The 19,535-nt window shown below is 40.6% G+C and overlaps 2 protein-coding genes across 2 annotated transcripts; both read left to right on the top strand.

The window, feature by feature from the left end:
* Window positions 1–277: 277 nt before the first annotated feature.
* Window positions 278–13,506, top strand: prtgb (protogenin homolog b (Gallus gallus); the record flags this gene model as incomplete). The annotated part of the gene is made up of 19 exons (XM_079223353.1): window positions 278–344; window positions 970–1,269; window positions 4,198–4,342; window positions 4,485–4,618; window positions 4,720–5,016; window positions 5,233–5,392; window positions 5,495–5,742; window positions 6,373–6,537; window positions 6,803–7,108; window positions 7,919–8,104; window positions 9,916–10,011; window positions 10,110–10,296; window positions 10,556–10,683; window positions 10,848–11,018; window positions 11,615–11,797; window positions 12,353–12,476; window positions 12,591–12,729; window positions 12,888–12,995; window positions 13,093–13,506. The coding sequence occupies 19 exons, from the start codon at window positions 278–280 to the stop codon at window positions 13,504–13,506; spliced, it is 3,558 nt and encodes a 1,185-aa protein (XP_079079479.1).
* A 3,227-nt stretch (window positions 13,507–16,733) lies between these two features.
* Window positions 16,734–19,257, top strand: rsl24d1 (ribosomal L24 domain containing 1). The gene is made up of 6 exons (XM_079223209.1): window positions 16,734–16,860; window positions 18,112–18,225; window positions 18,310–18,382; window positions 18,478–18,541; window positions 18,686–18,771; window positions 19,077–19,257. The coding sequence occupies exons 1-6, from the start codon at window positions 16,780–16,782 to the stop codon at window positions 19,151–19,153; spliced, it is 495 nt and encodes a 164-aa protein (XP_079079335.1). The 5' UTR covers window positions 16,734–16,779; the 3' UTR covers window positions 19,154–19,257.
* The last annotated feature ends 278 nt before the right edge of the window (window positions 19,258–19,535 follow it).

Below are 19,535 nucleotides of genomic sequence, written 5' to 3'. Positions count from 1 at the left end.
TCTCTGGTCATCACATCCTCCTGTAGGTGCAACGAAGGAAATTTCCCAGTTGCTGTTTTGTGGCAGTTCCTCCTGGAGGCCCCTGGGGTCCCCCAGACCTCAGTTGTATGAGACGCACTTGCTTCTGGCCAGCACTGTCTGCGCATGCGTGGGGGCGCCCCCCGGCACCCCTGTAGATCTGTTGGTCCTCTGTCTCAGGCAGAAGTGCTTTTGGGGATTTACGGACAGCACGCAGGGCAGCGGCGGTCCGCTGGCAATGACACACAGAGCCGGATAAATGGGAAAGTTTAAGATGAAGGTCCACCAACACTGGCTGTTTATTGCTTTGTTTCTTCCTTTATCAAGTAAGTGTGTTTTGTGTGTTTGTTACTGACGTTATCGTTGTGAATATAACCTGTGTGCTGACCTGATAAGGGGACCGTTGATGGCGTTACGCTAACGTGGGCTTTCAATGCGTATTGCTCGCTAACGTCGTTGCTCCGACCAGATAACTGTCATTATTTTGTTCAAAGACAGCGTTGTTTTTCTGAACATTGAGTAAAATTAGATTATTAGTCAGGTGGTTCAACTTTAACTGCGTCGCTACGTTTAGTCCTGCGTTTCTCTATCATTAAAGTTACGTCGGTTCGGCTGCGGATGCTGACGAACTGACGCCTAATATTTGATATTTATGACAGCAAATATTAAAACACCGTGCCATACTTTTTTACATTACATCACTGTTTCTGAAAAATATATGGTGTCTTTTATATTATTTTTTAATATACATCAATAACCACCCGAATACAGCTGATTTACACAGTCTGTCATACTTACAAATGAATGGCAACAACATTATTATGTGTGCATTTTAATAACATCAAGTTGATTTTCTTGTGATATTACATGATGTGTCACGCTACAGAGTTATCTTGCACTTGTCGTCTTTCATTACAACTGTTTAGTAATGGTCCCGTTCTTTTCCAACAGGTGTTTTATGTTTCAGCGAGTTGTCCTTCATCACAGAGCCCAGTGACCTTACCTTACTACCAAAGGACCCTGCTGTCCTGGACTGCCAGGCCCATGGGCTGCCTCCAGTCACCATCAAGTGGCTGAAGAATGGAGTTAAGTTGGCAGAAAGTGAGCACATACAGTTTCTGCCCAATGGCTCCTTGTACATACCAAAGATCGAGAACACCAAGGAGGATTCAGATGAAGGATTCTACCAGTGCCTCTCCCAGAACAAATATGGAGCTATCCTGAGCCAAAGATCACGTCTGACTATCGCAAGTAAGTATGGAGCTCAGAGTGAAAGTGATTGTCTGAGGCCAACAGGGACCGTATTCCTGTTTCAAACTGTTGGAAGGATGTGTTAAACTTGTTGGTGGTATCCACTTTGTGGTGTCAACATCCAGGCATCAGAATGGCAAGTTCATGGGTTATTAACCTGGAGATAGGAAGCAGATGTACCCCACCCAACTTTTTTTTTCTTTACTGAGGAAAAAACACTAAAGTCTGAGTTTCAATGTTATTGGAAGTTGTTCAGACTTGGTCATGCTTGAGTTTAAAGCTGTCAGTCCAGTTATAGGGTCATTTTAAGAGACAGTTAAAGGTAGATGGAGAGTCAATCTAAAAGCTCATAAATACGCTATAAACAGGCAGCCCTGACTCCCTGAGTACTCTGTGTGTTCCCTGTTTTGAGGAAACACACCACTTGCACACTTATAAAAGTATACAGGAAGCATTGAGAAAAAGTTAGAAATTAGCCTTCTCTAGTTAGTTAGTGGGATTGTATTGTCACTGCAGATTGTGGCTCTGTGCAATTGCTATATGGTCTGCCACACAGAGGAATCTCTGAAAGGCCACTTGCCTTTTAGCCTTTGTGTGGAGTAACCCTGACCGCACCAGAAGAAAAGGCTAGGTTTTCAGGGCATTTGTTTGTCCACATATCAGTGGACAGGACAGCTGTGTCTATTCAATGGGCCTGGTCTACCGTGGACTCTTTTCACAGGTTTTGGAAGGCACATCTCTTGACTGGTGTGATGGAAACTAACTTCTGAAATATACTGATTTTGACACTGACACTGAGGTTAGCAAGTTTGGGTTAATATGTCTCAATATTCAACAGTACAAAACTATGAAGACCTAGATAGGAAGATATTTCTAATAGTAGAAAATACAAACAGTAAAATGACACACCAATTCTGCTCTAAAGGGAAACAAAAAAAAGGATGACCACATAAAAATCAAGTTCGGCCTGGCGTCCAGCCTTTGTCAGTGAAAGGGTTAAAGGTTTTTTGGTCAGCTGTAGGCAGGGAGTGGAGGATGGGCCTCTTCTGTGCTTCCCTTCTGTCCAGAGGTCCTGGGGGTCAGGGGTCAGCAGGGAAAGCCTTTGTGACTGACGTCACAGGCCTGCTCTGGCTGGGCTGCCCTGCTGTTCCGTCTTTCATCCCACAATCCCTTTCACTGGATCAGTTCCTCTGTTGCCCTGTCAAGCAGAACCCTTTTGTTAAAGAAAGCCAAGTTTGTCATGTGATTGAACTGGCCTGATATTGCAGTAAAAAGAGATGATCCTTTCAAAAACACGTTTAGATTCAGGAGGTATTTTCCTGGTTTTAGGACTACATCACTAGTTTCAGCACCTCTTGGATTTACAGAGGTGTCAGCTATCTCGTATATTTTTTTTACAATATCCTCAAAACCAGTACATATGTTCTCTACAATTATCATTAAATACTACTAAGGCATTTCATATGTGATATGAACAACATACGTTTAACAAGATCCTCTTTTGTAGACTGATGGTAAACTGACTTCGATCTGGCTCCCAGTTTGGGCTAAAATTGAATGGACAGGGGGTTGAAGCAAACTTTGACCTCTTTAGAGAAACCTTTGTGCTTTTTGACCTAGACATTGATTTGTTCTTTACAACAGAGGTGAGCATATTAGCGGATCAGTCTGTGCAGGCCACACCCACCATCCACATCACTGATCCCAGCACAAGGGAAGATGGTCTCCCAGTAGAGAGTAAACAACTTATTGTTTCCAACTTCCAACCTGGTGTTGAGGTCTTTTCATGATCACCAGTCACCTGTGTTGTCTTAGACAGAATAAAGGGATCATTCCAAACTTATTGAACATTGGAACATAATTGCATGTATTTTGGCATGAAATTTGGTTGTCATGTATTAATGCTAAAGCAGACCTACTGCCATTCCTAAGGAATAACTCGCAAACAAACCCAAAAGGATAATTTGCCATGGTTTAGGCTTACTTCCTAATTCACTTCACGTATGCAGGGTTTCCAGTATATGTGTGTAATATTGATGAGATTAGGTCTTGAATTAAAGGATTGCTCTTTAATTTGGATGACCAAAGCTGAGGATTTACCGTAAATGTGGAGCTTCAGTGGGAGAACAGGGTATTGATTTTCTTCAACATGATATTGACTTCCTTCCTGTGAGGGAGGGGGAAGGGAGAGAGTTACCACCTTAATGAATAAAGGTCATTGGTCATATCTTACAGAGTGTTCTGGAGAGAAATGCAGATTGGGGGTTGTTACTTGTGGTGATTATTGAAAGGTTTTTTTAATAAACATAAACAGAATGTGACTCAGCAACTTATTCACAGTTGTTTTAGTCATTTTAAAGCAAGTATACTTCATCAGTGTCTACATAGTAGGGTCTAAGCTTAACATAGTACATTATGTACAACATGAATCTGACAAAAATCCTGTGTTTAAGTATCACATCATGACTTCTGCGAGAAGTCAGGGATAGCGGTTGCTGACAATCCTTCTTATGCAAAGATTATTGATTAGTTTGTATCTATAACAATGCATCATTCTGTGTCATTCTTTAATTGATCCATTGATTGGACCAGCTGGTCAGTCTGGCACCTCATCTGCACACAACCAAGATCATGGTGTCTTCCAAAGATCAATTCCCTTCATACAATCAGTTAACATCCATCAAAGTCAGGGCTTTGCATGCATAATGTATAATGCTTTACCAAATATTGAAAGAAAATGCTATATTTAGTGACAAACACACAAATAACAGCAAAACAAATTGCTGTGAATAATCATGGTTGAACATTCAGCAGCCCACAACGAAAACAACTGCTAATTGATTTAATAATAAACTAATGAATTACGTTTTAGTTGAAATATTCTACTGCTGATATTTCAACCGTGATTGATTTTTTTTTTTTTCACAGGTATCTCAGAGTTTGTGTTGCATCCTGTGCCTATGGTGGCGGCTGAGGGTTCATTGGCACGATTCTCCTGTGCTGTCACCTCTAGCCCTCCTGCCACTATCACCTGGGAGCTCAACCAAAGCACATTACCACTACGAGCAGACAGGTACCTACGCCTTGAGTCATTTTAGACACCATTGTGTCCACTTGTTTTGTGGACCGTGTATTTAGAAGCAGCTCCCAAATTCTGTTGCAGTCTACATATGCCCTCCAGTTTTTCCCCTAATGTTACCGTTTTATGTTCCCAGACTAACAGTTTTGCCCAACGGAGTCCTTCAGATCCACAATGTACAATTGGAAGATGCTGGACAATATCGATGTGTGGCAACTAACATCGGCAGCCATTTGAAGAGTAGAGAAGCCACATTGACAGTCAACCAAGGTACAGAGACTGCATTAACTGGATTTTAGGAATGAGCGTTAAACCATTATGTTATATAGGTAATGAATTTTTTTTTTTTTACATTTTCCTTTTTTGTGAAGGTGCACGCCCTAAACCACGTCAGCGGCCAAGAATCATTGCAGGACCTCAGAATGCCACAGTTTCCCTTCACCAAACTGTGGTGCTGGAGTGTGTGGCCACAGGCAATCCCTGGCCCATCATCTCCTGGAGCCGTGCTGACAGTAAACCCATTGATGTGTACAACGCCAAAGTGCTGGGCAATGGAAACCTTGTTATTACTGATGTCAATTCCAAGCACAGTGGAGTCTACCTCTGCAGGGCCACCACCCCTGGAACCCGCAACTACACTATTGCTGCAGCCAACCTCACAGTTCTAGGTACAGTAAACTCTGAAGTAGTTACTGCTTCTCATTGCTTCTCACATTCCAAAGCCTTCACTTTTGCAGATGGAACTCATTTTATACGCAGAGAATAAGACTATGCCCGCTTGTAGAGGAAGTGTTATTTGCAAGATGCCAGACAATTAGTGTTTTGTAGTTTAACAAATGGAAAGGATAGCCTTGGTTTTCATCACTTTTCTCTTACTGTTTTAGTGCCACCATCCATTGTCGAGAGGCCAGAGAGCCAGACCCGTCCAAGAGCAGGCACTGCTCGGTTTATGTGCCAAGCAGAGGGAGTGCCTCCGCCACGCATCATGTGGCTAAAGAATGGAGAAGATGTTCACTTAAATGGGAGGATTACGATGTACAACAGGTATTGCAATCAAACATAACTAAGTACTGTGAAAATCATCAGTTTCGATTGAATTTCTTGAGGTTAGTACTGATTGTTAATGTTTTGTTTATTGCTTCACAGTAAATTGGTGATTACCCAGATCATCCCTGAAGATGATGCCATCTATCAGTGCATGGCAGAGAGTGAACAGGGTTCTGTGCTGTCATTGGCTCGCCTTATTGTTGTCATGTCCGAGGACAGGCCCAGTGCACCAAGAAATGTCCATGCTGAGACCATCTCAAGCTCTGCTATCTTACTGGCCTGGGAGAGACCGCTCTACAATGCAGACAAAGTCATTGCCTACTCCATCCATTACATGAAGGCTGAAGGTGAGACCAAAAGGAAGACATTTCATTCTCAATTATTTTAAAAGTTTCATTTAAACTGTTGTGAACTGGGAGTTGTGAAAGTGTGAAAAGATGCAAGATCACAGTCAACCACAATAGGCTATCTCACGCTCACATGTGATAATCTTTCTTGGTGAAGGCCATCTGTTGTTGCTGCTACAGAGCAGAGGTCAAGGAGGACTCAGAATGGCAACCTCACCGAAATAACAACAGGTTTAGCCAGCCCATTGTCCACTCCCCAGCTCATTCTGCTTGCAGTTAAAGGGACAGGGTATCTTTTTGAAAACCTGATAGTCTTGCAAACCAGTAGCATTTAACATAATGCATCAATGTAACAGTTAAGTAACTCTATTCAGATAAATCTGCATTTGTAGTAAACACATTTTTAGATGTTTAATTGGGTTTGCTTCAAGAGTCCTGAAGGAATTTATGTGGCTGTGCCTTGTGTTACAAATGTTTATAGAAAAGATGAGTAGCATTCAGAAACTGCCAGCGTCAAGCTTTTCAAAACACTCACTGTTTACATGTTACATGTCTGACAACCTTTCATATAAGTCTCTTCTTCTTTGGATAATCTTCACCTATTTCCTAACCCGATCTGTTCCATGTCAGGTCTAAACAACGAAGAATACCAAGTTGTGATTGGCAACGACACGACCAGTTATATAATCGATGACCTTGAACCAGCTAGAAACTACAGCTTTTACATCGTTGCTTATATGCCAATGGGAGCCAGTCGTATGTCAGACCAAGTCAGTCAGCATACCCTGGAGGATGGTAAGCATAGATCACTGAGTCTTCCAACATTCCTTGCAGTAAATCACTCTGGTAGTTAAGCTAACATGCATGCGAAGTGATTTGTGTTCAGAGCACATTTTGAGTGGAAATAAGGGGGAATGGCATTCTGGTGTTAGCACAATGTTCTCCTCACTAACTGCACATTTGTAAATATAAAGATATATAACAATTTGGTTGTTGCCATTCATGTTTGTATTGTAAAGAAATCGGACTCAATCATTTTTTTATATATCCATATCCACAGTGCCTTTGCGTACTCCAGAGCTGAGTCTGATCAGCCAGAGCGTCACAGATATTCAGGTGATTTGGCAGCCGCTGCCTGCCAAGTTGAGCCGCGGTCGGTTGTCTGCATACAGACTATCCTATCGTACAGCTGCGGACAGCACTGTCACCTCTTTGGAGTTACCTCAGAACAGCACTGAATATCTGCTGGAGGGCCTGCAGCCTGACACCATCTACCTGCTTCGCATGGCTGCAGCCACCCGTGTGGGCTGGTGTGAGCCTTCTACTTGGTCCTCGCACCGCACACCTAAGACCTCCAACAGCAAAGGTAAACCTGCAGAACGCTTAAACAGAAATGTTGCCAGGTTGAATCGAGGAGTTTTGTTCACTTTGTTGCTAAGTTTTCAAGCATAATTTAATTTATTCTTATGGGTCAAATAAGGCAACAGGCATCTTCGGCAAGATAAGAAGTAAACCACAGGTTGCTATAGAGTAATAGAGTCACGTGGTGCCAACATTGCAACTGGCTATGCTTTGCTTTTGTTGAGTCGCTGTTCTGCAGCTCTTAGAATACCAGGAGGATCACTACAGCTCATGCAGAGTGGCTGGCTTATTGCTAGAGTTTGCTCTTGTAGCATTGTCCCACACTCTTTGTGTTGGTTACTCAGGAACCTTTGCCCTTCGCTGTCAGTGATGTTAGAGTGGCCTCAGTCACGGGTCATAAAGAGAGGGCCTCAGGCATCTATGTGGGGGAAAGAATAGCCTCTTTTCATGGCCTGGTGTGTTGGGGGAGGCTGTTTGTCCACCAAACTGGACTTCTTGTTTTCAAAAGTTTGGTTATATATTTAGGTGATGAAGAGCAGCACAGCCGACATTCTTTTACGAGCAAGATCTAAAACATGCTGGTGAAAGAACATTCTCCCAAAATGTAATGTGTATTGGTGCATTTTCTACCAATATGCAGCTTAGCTAATAACTAGTTCACACCCAAAACATTGTGTTAATGAGATGATCCTCCATCCTTTTTCATTACCCAATGCAATGTCCTGTTGTTTTTTGTTTAGTCTTGCTTTGTGCTCTGCAAATTGTTTAAATATGAGTGTGTATTGATAACATTCCCCCTGTCTCTGCCCCATAGTGCCTTCAGCCCCTACTCTTCAACTTGAGCCGCTTAACTGCACCTCCATTGTGGCACGCTGGCAAACCTCCCCACAATCTGTGGTTGTCCAGGGTTACCAGCTGTGTTACCACGAGGAAGGCCAACCGGAGCAGCCTACCATCCAGCTGCAGGCTCAAACCTATAGCTACACCATCAGTGGCCTTGGTGAGTGATGCACTTGTCATAGCTGTCTGTTTGTGAGATGATGGGATGGTGGATTGAATGAGAAACATATAACGTGTATATTTGACTATGTTAGTGCATTTCTACCACCTAGACCTGTACTACATTTGGTGTCGAGACAACAGAGAGTGACCGATGGGTTCTTAATCAAATTTGGTCCCAATTTAATTCAATGGGCAGTTGGAAGCTATATTTGCATTTTACCCTCTGGCCTGATCAATATGGGCTGACCCCTCTTGCCTAACCAGTAGCCCCTCCAGTCTGGCTGCAGAATTGTGTGAGAGCAGGCTCCCAGGGTTAGAGGTCAGGATCCAGATGTCCCTCCCACCACCGTTTCCCATCCTGCGCCTTGCATAATTACCCCTGGCCATTGTGTTCTATCCAGTGCCAGACCTGCCCTGTAAGGCCCTGGCCACTACCCCCTTTAGCTGGACACTGAAGCACACAAACAAAGACCCCTGGGACTGACCAAAGCTGGACCGAGCCACTGACCCCGAGTCGTGAGACAGCAGTCCTGGATTGGGACCCTGCCCCCACTGGTCATCTGTGCTGTCCATGTCAATAGCTCTGAGCAATCTATATGCAGCGTTAACCAGGGCCATCAAAACTGTTAACAAAATATTTTTGTCTGATGTGAGTCTTTAGACACAGTGCAGTTAATGCCCAAAAAGTTGAAATAACAATGGGTAGATTATTAGGAATTTCAAAATGTTTTTGTCGTAATACCTTACTCGATCTGTAAAAACACTTCAGTTTGTTTATCTGTTGATAATCACACAAGCTGCTGTGATTGGTCCGATATCACTAATCTCAATATACGTTCTGTTTTGGAGCCATGTTTCTTTCTGCGTTGCTCCAAGTTTAAGGCTATAACACAACGCCAGTAGGAAGGACGTGAAAGGGGGAACAAAAGGGGCCCAGCTCCTCTCCCACAGTCCTGCACCCAGATTCCTTCTGTTCTATCTTGGCCTGACCTGCTGACCCCAGTCAACCCCCTCTCCCCAGTCCCATAGGCCTAGGATCCCAGCAGCTGAACGCTGCCCCTGGCCCAGCCCCCACAACAGGCCTGGACACACCGCCTTCACTGGTCAATACCCATAGGCTGACCTTTCACACCAGCGGCATAAAACAAATCTTAACACCCACGTTTCAAACAAAAGCTTCCCACCCCCAGGCCCCAACGATCTAGCTGGGTCTTTTAGCCAGTACTTGATACAGCCTTTTCTTTCCCATACTTTTCAAGTTTTAGCGAATCTCACCTCTGTTGGTATATTACATTTTTGTGATTTGTTTTTATTGTGTTTGAAAGCACAACCTAGTGCTGATAGGGTTTCATAGCTGTACAATCTGTATATGTTTTCAAAAGGAAAATAAATATATCTTTGTGATAGTTTTTATAGAGCTTATTGATCATGTCACCATTTTTACTGGGCCTTGGGGCTGGTTGATCTTTCTCATGCTCCTTACACATGACAACACATGATAACTGAGAGGTTGGGGTGACTCAGGAGACCATGTCCCATTGTTCATGCATAGGAAATGGCCATTTATGACCTACAAACGTCCCCTCCTGCAGCTAATTGCCAAAGTGTCTGCTCTATTTGTTAACCATCACCTCTAGTATGTTATTGGAGATATTTCAGAGTTTGGAATTATTAACCAAATCTTTGGCCCCTATTGGAGTATTTATTAGAAAGAATTTGATCATTATAATGTCAATTTGGCCAACCTTTCGCCAACCTTTAGTTTAAGCAACATGGGCAGAAATAAACAATGTATTATTTGTGTTTCAGACCCAAGGAGAAAGTATCATGTCAAGATTCTAGCTGTCAGTCAAGCTGGAGATGGCTATCAGACAGACCAAACAATTAGTACCCCGGGATGTGTGTGTAAGTACATTTCTCTGTTGTTTGTTTCAAAAGTCTTACAATTTAAAATGGAATTCAAACCTGTGATGAAAAAAATGCATTTTGTTTGCATTGTTCAGCGGCTAGAGACCAACTGGCAGCAGCCCCTCCGCCTCCAGATCATGTGACTGTCTTGGCCAACAATGCATCTGCAGTGTCTTTAAGCTGGAGCCGTCCTACTTTCCCCTCTGGAAAGGCTGTCAGCTATACAGTCCGCTGTACACCTGTGGGCACCCACAACGTCTCTGCTATACGCTACCTACAAACGTAAGCTGGGAACCCTCTCGAAAATCTGTATTTCACATCCAACATAATTAATAACACCTCCAAAAGATATTTTGGTTTGTGTTTAAGTTTTGTTATAGTGCATGTTTATGAATTATGTCTGTGCCCTTTAAACACTTGCTGTTTGTAATGGTGATATAGGTATTTAAGCTTACCCTTCAGTCTCACATTTTATCGCAGTCAGTAGCTCTGGATTATTGTCTGCCAAATGTCCATAATGTATGAATGTGTCTGCCCACAGGACCAGACAGAGACTGATGGTTCAGAATTTGAATCCAAACACTCGTTATGAGTTTGTTGTGCGTCTTCATGTGGACCAGATGTCGAGTCCCTGGAGTTCTGTCTTTCACCATCAGACTCTGCCAGCAGGTAATATTGTAAATTGCTGTAGTATAACTTGACTATGACCATGACTATGTTGGTGTTTATGTATCCCACCCCTCTGCTGTCCAGACTCATATCAGATAATCATATTTCTCATTACTTTTCTTAGTAAGTGTTGTTTAATGTGCATGTGGTTTCTCTGTGTGCAGCACCTAGACAACCACCTGCAGGAGTGCGAGTAAGTCTGATCGAGGATGACACTGCTCTGGTGTCCTGGAGGGAGCCCGTAGAGCCCAATGTGGTGGTTACGCGCTACACCATCCTGTACGCTTCCCAGAAAGCCTGGATGGTGGGACGCTGGCAAATATTGCAGAGGGAGGGTGAGTAGTGGACTGGATCATGTATATAGAGAGTATGCATAGCGCATACAGTAGCAGAACATTACATAGATAGATAGTGAAAACAATGAAGTAATGTCACAAAAGAGATTTACAAAATTCCCGTAAGCACAATTGTCTTACCACTGTATATATTTAAAGCACTTTTATAACCGTAGTATGAGTGTTGGAGTGCTGCTGCAATTTTAAACATATAGGAACAATTTAATATATCTTACCCTGTAGATTGTGTATCACCATCCACAGAGGACCCTTCTCTCACCCCCAAGTTATATTGGGTTGTGTGTCATCTGAACTCTCCAGCTTCAGATATACCTGTAAGAGTACAGGGAGCTGTAAATTATGATACATGCTGGAAACAGATATTCATGCAACATTAAGTGCACCGGTATACGTTTTCTGTATTTCTTTTGTGTATGTGTTGATCTGTTTACAATAGTAAGGAAGAAAATAACAGGAAAGTAGAGCAAACAGACAATGTAAAGTACAAAATAAGAGGAAATACAAATAATAATAAAAGTTAAAACAAAAACAAAAATGTTTCCTGTATTTCTAATCCTTGCTGCTTTTGTTTACAGGGAGCCACACAATGGCCCTGCTGGAGAAGCTGGAGGCCGGGAATGTTTACCTGGTGAAAATCTCTGCCTCCAACCACGTCGGTGACGGGCCTTTCTCAAACATTGTGGAGTTGGCGCTGAAGCGTGGAAACACCCACCGCAGCAAGAACCCCAGGCACTCTGACACCTTCCCCGATACGACAGGTAAGCACCATGAAACACTGAGCATACATGATAGAGGTATAACTTGATGAGTTGATTCATTTGTTATACTAAGCTGCTAGTTATGTGGCAGGAAGTTTATGATTATATGAAAGCAAAGCTATACTCTGAAGTTCGTATTCTTAGCTTAAAATGTATTGTTTTGAATTTCTCTCAGGGTTTAATGTAATATTAGGGTTTGATAAAACTATTAAAATCTATCCCAGCTTCATTAAATCTATGTATATTGTGCTGATAAAGTGCATTTTTACTGTGAGGAGATGTATTTTGACTTTAGTATAGATTCATTATGGATTATTTGTTTTACTTCATTTTACATTTTTACTTAACTTTTTAATTCACGTCAGTCCTGCACAAAGCGTTGATCATGAATGGTAAACAACAATAGATGAATGTGAATGAATGTTTGTTAGCCATTAGTTTTAAGGCTGAGAGTATTAACTTCTGTTTTCCTTCAGCGTTATCTCTCCTCTGTTTGTTAATTTTATCTAAATAGTTGTGTAACGTGTAATCATTTCTCATCTGTTTATCTTCCAGTCATATCTGATGGTCTCTACCACATAGACCACAGGTCTATGACTGGGATCATTGTTGGTGTGAGCATCGCCTTGGCCTGTATTATTATGTGTGCCTTAATCCTCATCAGTAAGGGAAGACCAAGGTACTGATCATGATCATTTGCAATAATGAAAAAACTATTGACAATTAATTCATAAAAAATGAAAAATCTTTTTTTGGACATTTGTTTACATTATTATCTTTGTATGACTTATAGGAAATCCTCCAGTCCCAAAGTAATTGCTGTGGGAGCTGCTGAAGGTCCACATGTTGGGTTGTCGCTGCCCAACGAACACCATAGAGAGAATATTGAGGCTCTTATACCCATGATAAGTCACCACTTTCTAGATATCAAGGTGAGCCAAACGAAAAGAGAGAGAGAGTGATTGGTCGTGTGATAATGAGTCTTACTTTAATACATTTTTAAGTTTCACAGTTACTTGTTCAATGTTCAAAAAAGCACAGGACCATGAAAAGAATCTGCGTTTCTCATATATCATCTCATTTGCCACAGGGTGAAGCTAATGTGATCATAAATAGTGCCGGTCCAATCAGCAGCAAGAATCAGAGCAAGGGGTGGCTGTTCTTCAAGAGGGAGATCAGGATTCCAGCTGAAAGCGATGTAAGTGATGCATCATTATTCTGGTCAATCAGCTTTCTTGTCAGTCAGATTCATTATTTGTATCTTAATTTCCATTTTGTCATCTCTATCCCATTAGGCTGAGAGGAGAGCCAGCTTGTATGAGACTGGCAAAACAGTTTTGAGGTATGAGGGGCAGTTTGGTTCGGCGCCCTTGGCTCCTTCGTCCCGGGAGATCCTCTATGGACCGTATCACTCGGAGAGCTCTCACACCAGTGAGGGCAGCCAAGAGACGGGAGACTCCGGACACTACTCCAACGAAGAAAGCAACGAAGAGGTGAGCAACCCTTCGACCAGCCGAAGCTCCCGACCTGAATCTTTTGGGTCGGTCGATGGCCCCACTGCCGCCCAGCTGAAACAGTCATTTGAAGTGGAAAAGGAGGAGACGTTGAACCATCCCCTCCATCACTCCGACCCTGATGCGACTGGCTTCTGCTGCGTCTCAGTATGCGCTCATCCTGCCCCGCACACGTCGCAAGCAATCGGCTCATGACACCACACAGCCTAGATCTGCTCTCCAGCAGCCGAAGCTTTCGCCACTTCTACCTCGTTCGCTTCCTGAGATGAGCCCCTCGGTTATTTCCTGAGGCACAAGGGATCAGGAAGCCAGCTGCCTCGATGGACGAAATGTGCTTTCGCTTCGGATCTACCTCAGGATTTTGTATGAATGCTTGTTATAACATTTCATTTCCATTTTTTTTAACTTTCTACCTTTGTTTGTCTGTTTGGCGTAGTCTGTCCTAAACCAAAGCTCACCCATGATGAATGTTAAAAAGAATGTCAGATATGTACTGTGATACATTTTCATTATATTTAATTCCTTTCCACTGGAGCAGAGGGTGAAGTGGGGCCCTTTTGACTGATTATCTACCTCCGTGTTCTGTTCTTGTGTATACACTACTACCTCCTTTTCACCATATATTGTGCAGTATTATCTCAGACTCAGGGGGCAAAGTGAAAACATTTTATTGCCATGTCTTTTTTGAATTTTCGAAACTTTTATTTTCACGGTTTTAAGAGCTTTTGTGTCACATTGTTTGTCTTTGAATGATGTATGTAGTGAAAATAACAAGTGCATTAGATATTGTCAAGCTAATTGAGCTTTATCATACAATATCGTTTGGCATTTCCAGTGCACTGAACTCAAAGCTTTAACATGGCCTTAGTATCGAAAGGGCTTTGCATACTATAGAAGATGAGATCCAAAGACGGGAAAAATTGTACCCAAAGAGTTTTTGATAATACAATATTCTAAGGCAACCACAAATATAGAGATTATACATTAAGGGTGCGTTTGCCAAAATATTGTTCTTGCCATTGATGTAAATTTCCCTTAGAATGGTGGTTTGAATGCTTTACTCTGTGTAAACTTTCTTGATGCTTTATTCTGGTGAAAGCTTTAGCACAAGTCTCCCCGGCTTGTGGTCCATTTGCCTTCTCAACCATTGCTAAATGCAGCGGTGATGCCGATGCTACTATCCAAAGAGTTGTCTCCTTCCTCAGATGGGTATGGCTTTTCATTCAGTTGATCCTTGGTCCTTTGAGGTGGAAATATTTGACACGAGACCAACGATCCAGTTTGTCCTGCCAGTGATAGATGATGATATTTATTCTTTGTTTGGAGAATCATCTGTTACCGATCAACAATATAGCTGCATGGGGAAGAATTCTCTTTCTCTCTCCATGATATTTCATGTCCAGGTGTGACAATGAAGGATTCAGACTATCAAAATGGAAAACCCTATGTGTGAAGAGCAACATAATCATTTTTTATATCTTTGTAATACAAATAATCCTAACCAAAGAAATTTGAAGTCCCTTTTATTTAGTGATTTTCTTTGGTTTCATTTACATTATTTGCATTTAAATGTGATATAATTTCCAATGGTTTTGATTGCTAGAAAGGCATTTTTTACATAGTTTTTTTTTATACTTGAGATATCAAACTGTTCTGCTGTCTTTTTATCACCATGGGATGTTTTTTAATGAAACTTACATAGGTTACATTTGGAGATTTCTGTTAAGATTGTTTAAGAAGCAAAGTCATTTCCCAATTTAAATGTGACATTTTTTCTAAATTTCAAGTTGAAAGTTTTTCTGTGTCATGCAATAATTATAAGAGGGTAATTTTAAAGCCACAGATACTTTTGCTGATTTAACTCAGAGTGTAGACTTAAATGTTAATATTTAAGTTGTATGTCTTCTTTTAAATACCAAAATACAGCTTTTATTCCAAAGTGAGCAACGAAACAAATTATTTTAAGTGTTGAAATGTTGCAACAGACTTTTTTTGATACTCTCAAGATGATAGCAAATACTAGATAATAAAATTGTTCTTGGACAAATTATAATTTGTGTTGCACTTTGTCTCCTTGCATTTGTGTGTGTGTGTGTGTGTGTGTGTGTGTGTGTGTGTGTGTGTGTGTGTGTGTGTGTGTGTGTGCGTGCGTTTATGAAACTTTTAATATTTTTTGAAAAGTTGAGATAATAAGACATTTTTTGAATAAGAGTATATGTAGTTGTATACATGAGCAGCTTGTTAGGAACAATAATACTCGCCTTGAGATTAGACGACAAACAATGAAACCGTGCCAGATGGTCAACACTGAGTCAAGGTTTCATCTCTCACACCTTTTAAGCCTTTTCACAATGAAGAGAAATCCACAGCATCTCTGTTTTGTTGGTTCATTCACCGTGTGTAAATGTGTAGAATTACTTTTGACCCCATAATCAGTATAAAGTCACTTGATGTGCGAACACCACAGTGACCAGCTGTATGAGATGGTGTGAGAACAGCTGTGGAAGAAACACAAGGATTTATGAATATTAGGTAGGAAAATGTTCAATATTAAATTAGTAAATATAGTCAATAAGAGTCAATTATATGAAATAGCAACAACAAAATGTAAATATAAAAAATCCCCTCATTATTATGAAATTATTTGTTCACTACCCATCCCGTATGATTGGCTGAAAAGTAAAGTGACAAGGATATGTGGAAAAGGGCTATTATGAAATACAAATTGTAGAAAGAGAAAAATGTATATAAGGTGAACTCCAATAAAACAGTACTTCAAATACAAATCTAATTAGAATCAAGAATAATGACTTGAGTTTATTATGTCATGTATTTATTTCACTATTTGCCTCGTTAATATGCTTTACTATTATGTATTCTTCTTCGTCTTATTCATATTCAAAGCATGGAGATGTCCTAATGGACAATAGGAGGTTATAATATTCGGTGTTGCAGCAGTTCGGGAGAAAGTCCAAGCACATGTAAGAACATACATGTTCTTCCTCTTAACGATCGTTAATGCAAAGTTTGTTTTTCTTCTTCCAGCAAGGCGTAGTTGAATCCTGTCACTGTCAGAAATTCAAAGTAGAAATTTGGTTTGACAGAAGGAAATGTAAAGACTAGGGATGAGAGTAAGAGAGCTGACTAATATACTGAAGAGGGGCTCTAGTAATCTGGCGCTTTACAAACGTCCTGCGAGCAACAGGACTGATGCGGGATGTTTGGTTGTTAGGAACATAGTAACGCACTGAAACCAGAATATGGCAGTAATGCAACAAAAAGGAAAGATGCTGCCGTTAAACTCCACAGAAGAAGAAGAAGAAGAAGAAGACGTTCGACAGGAGATTCAGCAGGGGGCAGTAGATCACTACCACGCGCCTCAGCAGCCGGGATCAACGAATAAGAAGAAGCGGAAACGGGACGGTCTTGTTTTCATCGCTGTTCGCACGCAGCATCTCTGCGGCGACAATGCGCATCGAAAAGTGTTACTTCTGCTCGGGGCCAGTGTACCCCGGGCATGGAGTTATGTTCGTAAGGAACGACTGCAAGGTATGATCCTTTTTTTCTGCCTGAATATTTCTTTTACGGCAACAGAAGCTCTCGTTTGACTGTTAGCGTCGACCCGTTAGCTAGCGGGCTAACGTTAGCTAGCTACCAGAACGTGCTGTTCTCGCTCACGTGGGCCGACGTGGGGTTTTAGTCTCTCGCGCACTGTAAACAACTCAACGTGACGATTGTCTACCGCCGCGGTCACGTGTGTGCAATGTAGAGTTGGGCCATACTTTCTGAAATGTTAGATCAATACTGCCTTTGATTTTGAAAGTATGTTGATGAATAGCTGGACATTTAAATAGCAGGGCCTCGGGTTTTGGGTTGTGGAGTAATTGCGCCCTCTGAAGGTGAAGTTACACTGAGCAAATTATAAACAGCCCCCCAATCATTTGTAAAGCTTAAACTGGTTGTATCTGGAACGTATCAGCGATATTTTAAAACGTTGCATTAATGTTTGAGGTCCAAATATGTGGTACGGCCTCAATATTGCACACCACCACGTGTTAATGTGATTTTAACAGTCACAACAAAGATATATGTTGTATATGTCTTTCATCCCTGTTGCTTCTTTATATATTTTATTTTGTGTGTTTATTTGTATCTTCAAGTTGTAAGGCGACAACACATTTCCCCTTGGGGATTAATAAAGTATATATCTATCTATCTGGAAGATGCGGTACAAAGGATTCAAGGGCTAACCTTCTTTGTAGTACATTTTAATTGAATACATTTCCTAAAACTCTTTAGCTTTTATAGTAGATTCGGTTTATTACACTTTAATTAAATATATATTTTTAATTTTATTTAATAATTGTCAACATCTCACCTTTTTTTTAAATAATTATGTGATATGGTGTTACTGAAAATGAAGCTGTTGGACAAATATATTTTTATAATCCCTTTTTATATACTGAATCATCTTTTATACATGTTTATTCATTGGCATTTTTGTGACTAAGTGAGACGTTTTGGTCTCTGGTGGACAGACTATGTAATGGTGACACTGTTGTCTAAACGGCCTCCAACATGCTTTGAATATATGGCCCAAGATTTGTATTTTGACCAATGTGTTGTCAAATCTTTAATGCTGAATTTTTCAAACTGAACTCTTTATCTTAACAATCCCACACTCGTTTTAGCTCAATGCAAGAACATTCTATTGTCATATCCATTAAAAGTCTTGTTGTTTCTTCTTGCGTTAAACTCTAATAATGTATTATTCTGTCTCTATTTTTTACATGTGTGTAGTCATTCAGATTCTGCAAATCAAAATGCCACAAGAACTTCAAGAAGAAGCGTAACCCAAGAAAAACCAGATGGACCAAAGCATTCAGAAAGGCAACAGGAAAAGAATTGACAGTGGTGAGTTGGTTATCTATCGAGAACTATCTATTTTTCATAAATTTGTTTTATTGTTCCTTATCCAACACACAACCTCTCTTTTAGGATAACGCCCTAGAGTTCGAGAAACGAAGAAATATACCTGTTAAGTACAACAGGGATCTGTGGGACAAAACAGGTAACGCAGAAATGTATTTCTCACATGCACTTTCTGTACATTTGTTTTATCCTTTGATTTTAACTAAAGAGTTGTGTCACTTTTAATTTCTACAGTGGAAGCCATGAAGAGGGTGCAGGAAATAAAACAGAAACGACAGGCAAGATTCATCATGAACAGGTGAGCAAATCGTTCATATTTTTAGTTTATCTTTTTGCATCTTACAGTTATGTTAGACCGTTTTTTATTTGACAAATATAGTATTGATAGAATTTGGAAAACCATGATTGCCTCATCTTTGCTGTTTTTGTCTCCACTTAATAGATTAAAGAAGGGCAAACAGTTGGAGAAGCAAGAGGACATTGTCGAAGTGAAGAAAAATATTCACCTTATCAAAGCACCACATGCAGGTAAGAACTTTTAGAGTCACCAAAGAAAGAAAATACAAAGACAATGAATGTAGCAAAACACACTGAACAAATTGTACTAAATGTTCATACATCATAATGGGAGAAAAAAGACAATATTTGTGCCTTTCCCCCTTGGTAGAGGTGGACATGGGATAGAACTTTACAATGCATGGATGATGAATATTTGTCAGTTTATGGATAATTAAAAACAACTTTTTAATGAAAAAAATAACTGAATACTTATGAATGTACTTAAGATTAGTCTGTGATTTTAGCATTGTTCAAATCTTGTTTTTGTTTTACAGGAAAGGCCAAACAAATGGAAGACAAAATGGTGCAGAAATTACAAGAAGACGTGGACATGGCGGATGAAGTTAACTAATCCTATACCCAAGGAATTTTGTTTTTTTTGACTCGTGAGCAAGTTCACATTGTATTATATTGTACTTCGGTTTTGAAATAAAAATGTCTATATGGCTGATGATCGACACAGTAATGCATCCAGTTTTAAAAAGCTCTACGAGGACCGAAAGCATTGATTTAACAAAGATCTGCCTCCAAAGCAGCCAGCCGCATTTAAACACATACCTTCCAGTTATTATTTTCCAGTGTGATGCTTTGGACTGAAAGTAGTTACTCTATCCTTTTGCAAAGTAAAATGTTTTTAAGTCATACACAAAATGTTAATGGTAACCATCTAAAAATGAATAAACTTCATTTGGGTAATGGTTGTTTCTTATTTTCTGTCACATTGAACACACTAT

This window comes from Taurulus bubalis (assembly GCF_910589615.1).
Source record: "Taurulus bubalis genome assembly, chromosome: 9".
Taxonomy (NCBI): domain Eukaryota; kingdom Metazoa; phylum Chordata; class Actinopteri; order Perciformes; family Cottidae; genus Taurulus; species Taurulus bubalis.
The sequence above is the reverse complement of the archived record's forward strand: the minus strand, read 5'-3'. Positions and strand labels throughout refer to the sequence as shown.